The sequence below is a fragment of the Caenorhabditis remanei genome, chromosome II (assembly GCF_010183535.1).
Source record: "Caenorhabditis remanei strain PX506 chromosome II, whole genome shotgun sequence".
Classification (NCBI taxonomy): domain Eukaryota; kingdom Metazoa; phylum Nematoda; class Chromadorea; order Rhabditida; family Rhabditidae; genus Caenorhabditis; species Caenorhabditis remanei.
In genome coordinates, this window is record NC_071329.1 from 16,080,840 (window position 1) to 16,087,858 (window position 7,019).

Consider the following 7,019-nt stretch of genomic DNA (forward strand, 5'->3'; position numbering starts at 1 on the left):
CAATTTTCTTCGGTTTCGATAGAGCGCTGTTGTCTAATCTAAGATGTTGTATGAAGAACAAAATTTTCAACCGCATTGTATAGATTGTTTTCGATATTAATTTCCTGTTCTTCGTTTATTTCTCTATGACACTTCTGATTTCTCTTGATGTTTGGACAAATATTGATTGTTTGAAGAGACTCAACTGATAAGCGGATGGTCGAAATGTATTCCGACATTTATTTCAGTGCATATTATATTTTATAATCAAAGACGTTCTCTGTTTTGAAATTCTGCAAGCAATATTAGTCATCCTAATGCCTGATGCAAAATCTCTAATAATTCAGAATGCTTAAAAACTTTCGTTTCATGATTATATTATTTATTAAAATAAAGAAATAACTATCTAAACTAAAAATAATATTTTTCACCCATTTTCTTAAAGCTTTTCACGACCGTTTTGTTTTTGTTGCTTGCGAAATCCAATGCTACCCAATGGGGCGGGAAATAGTTTTCCGTGACAAAACCACTGGATTCCTGAAAAATGTAAACATTTTAATATTAAAACAAACGAAAAATTACGAAATCTTACATAAAACTCCTCATTCTCATGAGTCACATCCATATAATAGACATTGTTTCCTTTAGAGAGATAGCCCAACCAAAATCCAAATGTTGAGAGAGGAGCTAGAAATATATGTACATAAGTTAGCATTATTGTCAGACGCAAAAAAACAAATTTGAGAAGTTTTTTAATAAATTTATAGATAGCAAAGTTGCCTCTTTTTCATGAATCTTGAATGCACAGTACCGGCCTAAAAGATTTTCAACTTTGACTGTTTTCAGTAGAAAATGACCAACTTTAACAGTGTATTTCGATGTTACCTGATTGCCCGAGAAATTTTATTTTATAATGGTTGGACAGAGCAAAAGTAGCACATCATTTTTGTAATTAACCATTTTTTTGTAGAGACATTACCATGAAAGTTACGGGCTGTCAAAGTGAAAAGCTTCAAATTTTCGCCAATATGCACTGAAATCGGTTTTAGAAAGACCTGTAACTTTCATGGTAGTGTCCCTACAAAAAAATAGTCAACTACAAAAATTATGTGTTATTTTTGTTGTGTCCAACCCATACAAATTAAAATTTGCGGGGCAATCAAGTGACACCGAAATGCACGGTCAAACTTAGTCATTTTCCACTGAAACAATCAAAGTTGATGACTTTTTGAGCGGTACTGTATGCAGTATTATGACTCTCATAATTTGAAATTTTTATTTCTCAGCTAGAAATTAAAATGTAGATACAGTAGTCTTAGTAATCATGGCCTCATTTCTACTCACCACTTATCAACACCATATTACAATTGGACTTTGAGTATATCAGGTCATCGTTGGCATTGTTGATCGATACATAGTGATTTGTCTGAAAATATTAATAGTACATATAACTCTTGACTTATATTTCAATTACCTTGGTGTGTCTCTCCATGGAATGAGCACTATCATTAAAAATACTCGACATAAAAATTGGTTCATCCCCAAAAATTACAATTTTCTTATTCTTTTTGTAGATTTCTGCTGAAAATTTTGTTTTTGAATTTGTGGAATTAAAAAAATAGAAAATCCCACCTTGCTTAGTGTTTATGAAAATCAAAGCGTTCCGAATGAATTCTGGATCAGACGCATAGAATCCGTTTTTTGCGAAATGTTTCCTTTTTGTATGAACACAAGTTCTGAAGGAAAAAACAACATTTTCAGTTGGAAATTTGAAAAAAACACTTACACATGAGTGTTGTCATTAGACATTGGTAAATTTCCAAATCTTTCTGGGTCTGGAACTGCCAAATAGTCCATCAATGACTCCCTCATGTCGGGAAAGTATTTCCAGCTCTGAAATTTTGATAGTTCTGCTCTGAAATTCTAGTATCGATTTATTTTCATACTCACTTGGTAATGTGTGCCAGTTAGAAAGAGGTATTCATCTTGAATACCCAAAAGAGTATCTGGATTTTCATATGAGTACTTTGACTTGTGGAATTCTGTTTTAGTGATCACTGTAGGCATCTGAAATAGGGGGGATGAAAATTTTAAATTAGGAAAACTCGTAATTGTCAAAACCCGGCCAAATTTTTTTTTTGACATTTTTCAATTTTTTCATCAAAAATGTGAAAGTTTCTGATGATTGTTCAGAATTTCTTCAAATCCTGAATCATAGTAGAAAATTTTTCTTTTTTTGCAAAAAAAGTAAAAAATTCAAAAAAAAAAAGAATTTCAAATTTTGGCGCCGGGCCTTGACAATTATAGAAAAAACACTTACTGTTCCGTTCAGCATATATGTGGCCCCCATAAGCCCTGGTAAAAGCGCTAACATGTTGGTCAGCATCCTTTTGTGATAGCCATTCTCCACAAAAAACAGTGGATGCCGTTTCAGTCGTTTGGCTATACCACATATGGATGCAACCTCAAAAATATTGCTTCCGAGTCCAGAACTTGAGGCGAGATTGCTGGATAGGTACTTCTCTGACGTGTTGAAAGAAATCTCAGACATCTGGTAGGGAATACTGAAATAGGGAATAGACATACATACCATGTACAATTTCTCCGTTTTCAGGAGAAAATTACTTAGTTTGACAGTGTATTTCGGTGTCATCTGATTGTCCGATAAACTTGATTTTGCATGCGTTGAACAGAACCAATATACATAGCACATCATTTTTGTAGTTGACCATTTTTTTGTAGGGACACTACCATGAAAGTTACAGGTTGTCAAAGAGAATGGATCCGAAATTTTGCAAACAGGGATAAATGGCTTTGATGACCTGTAACTTTCCAGGTAGTGTCCCTATTAAAAAATGGTCAACTAGAAAAATGGAGCTCAACCTTTGTTCTATATGATCCATTAAAATTTTACTTGATGGAACAATCAGTGATACCGTAACACTCTTTCAAAGTTGGTCATTTTCGTACTGTACATATATATTTCAAATTTGAAAAAAAACTCACGATAACGGGTCGACATTCAAATCTTCCCAATAAAAATACATCAAGACGATTAGTAAAATATAGAAAAAAGGGCTCTTCAATAATTTCATAGAAAAAGTTTTGGCGATTTGTGAGACGTGCATCACGGAGTAATATGAGAAGAAAGTTCAGAGTAGCGTATTTATACGGCGATCTCATTTTTTTCATTTTTGAATTGGGACGATGTGTTTCGTGAATTTTGCATTCACGTAAGTAGGTCGACATTTTTTAGTCATGCGGTGTTTCAAAGGGTCTCCGAAAATGAAATAATTAAAAAATTGATCGAATTCTGCCTTTGAAAGATCGAGAAGACGATAGCCTTTAATCTAGATCATCTGAAGGACAAATTGTTTTTTTTTGTTTGGGTTTACGCAACATGTTGATGCATTCTTTCACTGTAAATTTAGGTTAGAGGAGGGAGGGGTTATTTTGGAAATTTGAGAAATCTCGCACATTTGAATTGATGTTTTGGAAGTTACGATTGACCTCCCTCCTGAGAGTTCATTACCAAATACGCTGGATGAACACCAAAAGGTTGTTGGTGTCTTTTGGAAAAATAAGGGAGAAATGGACGGGGCTAATTAGATCTTGATTACATACATAGACTGCTGACATTAAATCTACAGTAACGCTCAAAAAGCTTCTTACTTAAAAAGCCAAATGCGATATCTTTTTTATCGCGTGCAGTATGTACAGTACCGCTCAAAATTTTATAAACTTTGACCGTTTTCAGTGGAAAATGACCAATTTTGACAGTGTATTTCGGTGCCACCAGATTGTCCAATAAACTCAAGTTTGTATGGGCTAAACAGAGCAAGAAGAGCACATCATTTTTGTAGTTGACCTTTTTTGTAGGGAGACTACCATGAAAGTTACAGGTCATCAAAGTAATTCTCAAATTGTCCCATTTCAGTGCATATTAGCGAAATTTTGAAGCATTTCACTTTAACAACCTGTAACTTTCAAGATAGTGTACTTACAAAAAAATGGTCAACTACAAAAATGATGTATTATCTTTGTTCTGATTATCTCATACAAAACTGAATTTATCGGACAATCAGATGACACCGAAATAAACTGTCAAAGTTTGTCATTTTCTACTGAAAACAACAAAAGTTTCCAACTTTTTGAGCGGTACTGTAAATAACAAAGAAAACTGCACCGGCACTTTTCAGTTACTTTGGAATTTCGATAAAATGATTATGAAATTCCAAGTTTGAAAAATTGTGTCTTCACCTTTTGATTTTTCATAATACTTTCATTTTCTCACGTACAACCACCCACGCTATAAGCGAATGCTTCACATTTTACTGATAAGAATTTCCGTGGAGTACTCGTCCTGAGTGCGGTTGTTTTCGTATTCTCTTAAGGAATGTTTCCCAACATTCCATTGAACAGGCATCAATTCAATTTGTGAAAAGAGACACACCCATAGGAAGCGTGTGGTTTCACAATTACAACAGCTTTTTATTCAAACTGAAAAAAAATAGCAGCTCGAGGAACAAGGAGGGAAACGAGAGTAACTTGTTTTTTTAGAAAATCCAAACAAAATTGTTCAGAAAGCTACAAAATTTTTTGTGTTTTGGAGTTCAGATACTTATGGAATGGTCCAACAGTTTTTATCAATTCTTAACATCTTCATTCTTGTATCTGCCGAACGAAAGCATAGACAGGGTTTAGTAATTACAATGTGAGTGCCATGGTAGCAAACAAGTGTCATTGTGGTGAATGGAAATACGCTCTAATGATAAATGCGAAAAAAATGCGCATAAAAACAGGAAATTTTATTTTAAGATAGCCTGAGTTTGACATCGCGTACCGATCTTAATTTTTATTCTAATTTGCCTATTTTTGATTTTTTTGAATAGATCAAACCTAGATCTTTATTTTTATAGTTGACAATTTTTTGATAGCTGCTCACGCTTTTGAGATATGCGCCATTAAAAATGGCGGCTTGAGAGCTGCGCGAGGGAGAGAGGTAGGGAGACGCAGAGAAGCGAGACGCACTCCTCTTTTCGCACGCTCTCTCGACGCCTATCTTCAAAGGTGCATATCTCAAGAGCGTGAACAGTTTACCGTGTTTCAGACTCCCCAAATTTCTAGGTGTCCTACAAAGAATTTGACAGAAACTTTCGATCGTCTGGATTTTCTGAAGCCTTGTTTCTCTTCATATCACCAAGATTCACCACAAAACGGATTTCAAAAAATCAAAAAACTTTATTATTCCTCACTTGGTGTCATTAATATCTTTCAATCCAAAATTATTATCACAATTCAAAATAAAACCAGTTTGTAACCAAAAATATGACATTTTAAACAACGTAACCGTAGAAATTTGATTTGGAACCCTCCCCTTATTGTATTCGTGCATTAGAGCCCCATCAAATATTTTTCTTCTTTTTAAAACGTGTAGTTTGGGAATTCCGATTGTGGCGTCCGATTCTCCATTCCATTTCCATTTCCCATATTCCATTGTCCCATCGGCATGCCCATATAGATTGGGTTCTGTTGCATAGCTGGCTGATTTTGAAAGACGTCAGCAACTGGTGGCATGCTAGAATTCATAGATACCTCTGGAGCCATTCCTGGAGCCATTCCTGAACTCATTGGTGGGAACATAGGATACATCCCCATTGGCATCTGCCATGGGTACATATGATACATTGGTGCCACTGGAGTGTTGTTGTATCTTAATGGGGTCAATGGGTTATACGGAGGGGTCCACGGGGCTGATGGTGGAGTCACCGATCCATACACTTCTGGTGATGTGGATTGTCTTTTGACTCCACGTGGTCCAGAATCGGTATTTGGAGATTTGTTGTGTCCTCCATCTTCCTTGAATCCGGATGCAAATCGATTCATATCAATTTTCAATTGGATGATGTTCTTGTTCTGAAATTAAAATCATTTAAAATCATTTGTGACTGGAAAAATCAGAGTTTCCTCAAAGAACCATAAAAACCGCATAATTCTGGCGCGCCTTTGACCCGTTTCAACTCTAAATGAACTTAGATCGATTTTCAGCAATTTCATAACCAAAAGTCACTAAAAATCCGCTATCTGGCGCGCCACTGACGCGTTTTCAAAAACTGCAATTTCAGCTGTTTTCAACCCGTGAATCTTCCGATTCGATTCTTTCTGGTCATCAAAAATTATATTTCCAGTCCTCTCACAGAAATATGACTAACCTGGTAGGCTGTGACAGCCATGAACTCGGTGACTCCAAATCGGAATTCCTCCTTCTCCGCATTCTCTCTCTGGATGCTCAAAACTGGTAAATACTTGTGCATGCTTTGCACCAAAACAGCATCATCCTTATCCATTTCCGGATTATTAGTGACTTTAATAAACTCGAAGGAGACTGGATTCTCCATCCAATGACCTCCAAGCCTCCATCCATCCTTGTGCAGCTTCCTTTCGACTGGCCGGATCTCGTCGCCTTTCGAGAACTCTTTCCATTTATTGACCGAGAATTTGTACCTAAAAATATCCATGATATCTGAATTCCTCTGAATTCAAATTTAAAACTCACTTTATGTTATCCATTCTTTCGAAATGAAGGAACAGACCGTACTTTACATCTGGCTTCAATCCCTTCAAGGTGTACTTCAAATGCGGGAATAACCGACGTCCTGCTTTTCTCGTGACAATCATTTCGGTCATCGGGTGGAACTTCTCCCATTGGTCCTGATTGCTCAAGGACACCTCGATTCCGGAAGGGGTGGTCATCTGGAATATATTTAAGGTTAGTGTTCGATTTTCATGAGACAAAAGAATCAGAAAAGGAGAAAGGGGAAAGAAGACTTGGAAAAGGTAGAATGGGAGAACTGTAACGATCATAACCAGCCTCCAGATGAACACTGATGCTCCTAGGAAGACATGAGTAATGGCATGGGTAATCGAGACGAGAGAACAATACGACCGTTTGCCACGATGCAATTGGCAATAAATGACTGAGAAAAGACATCCGTCGATGTTGGGCAAAAATATGGGCGGAGCCAAATAGACACTAGTAA

General features: G+C 36.2%; 2 protein-coding genes across 2 annotated transcripts; both read right to left on the reverse strand.

Annotated features, from left to right (window-relative positions):
- Positions 1–390: 390 nt before the first annotated feature.
- GCK72_007297 (uncharacterized protein) lies at positions 391–3,026 on the reverse strand (the record flags this gene model as incomplete). The annotated part of the gene is made up of 9 exons (XM_003103823.2): positions 391–516; positions 572–666; positions 1,324–1,405; positions 1,454–1,560; positions 1,612–1,715; positions 1,766–1,872; positions 1,930–2,046; positions 2,300–2,543; positions 2,986–3,026. 9 exons carry the CDS (start codon positions 3,024–3,026, stop codon positions 391–393), a joined length of 1,023 nt encoding a protein of 340 aa, XP_003103871.2.
- Positions 3,027–5,403: 2,377 nt separating this feature from the next.
- On the reverse strand, positions 5,404–6,732 carry GCK72_007298 (uncharacterized protein; the record flags this gene model as incomplete). The annotated part of the gene is made up of 3 exons (XM_003103751.2): positions 5,404–5,895; positions 6,192–6,483; positions 6,536–6,732. The coding sequence occupies 3 exons, from the start codon at positions 6,730–6,732 to the stop codon at positions 5,404–5,406; spliced, it is 981 nt and encodes a 326-aa protein (XP_003103799.2).
- Positions 6,733–7,019: the final 287 nt, after the last annotated feature.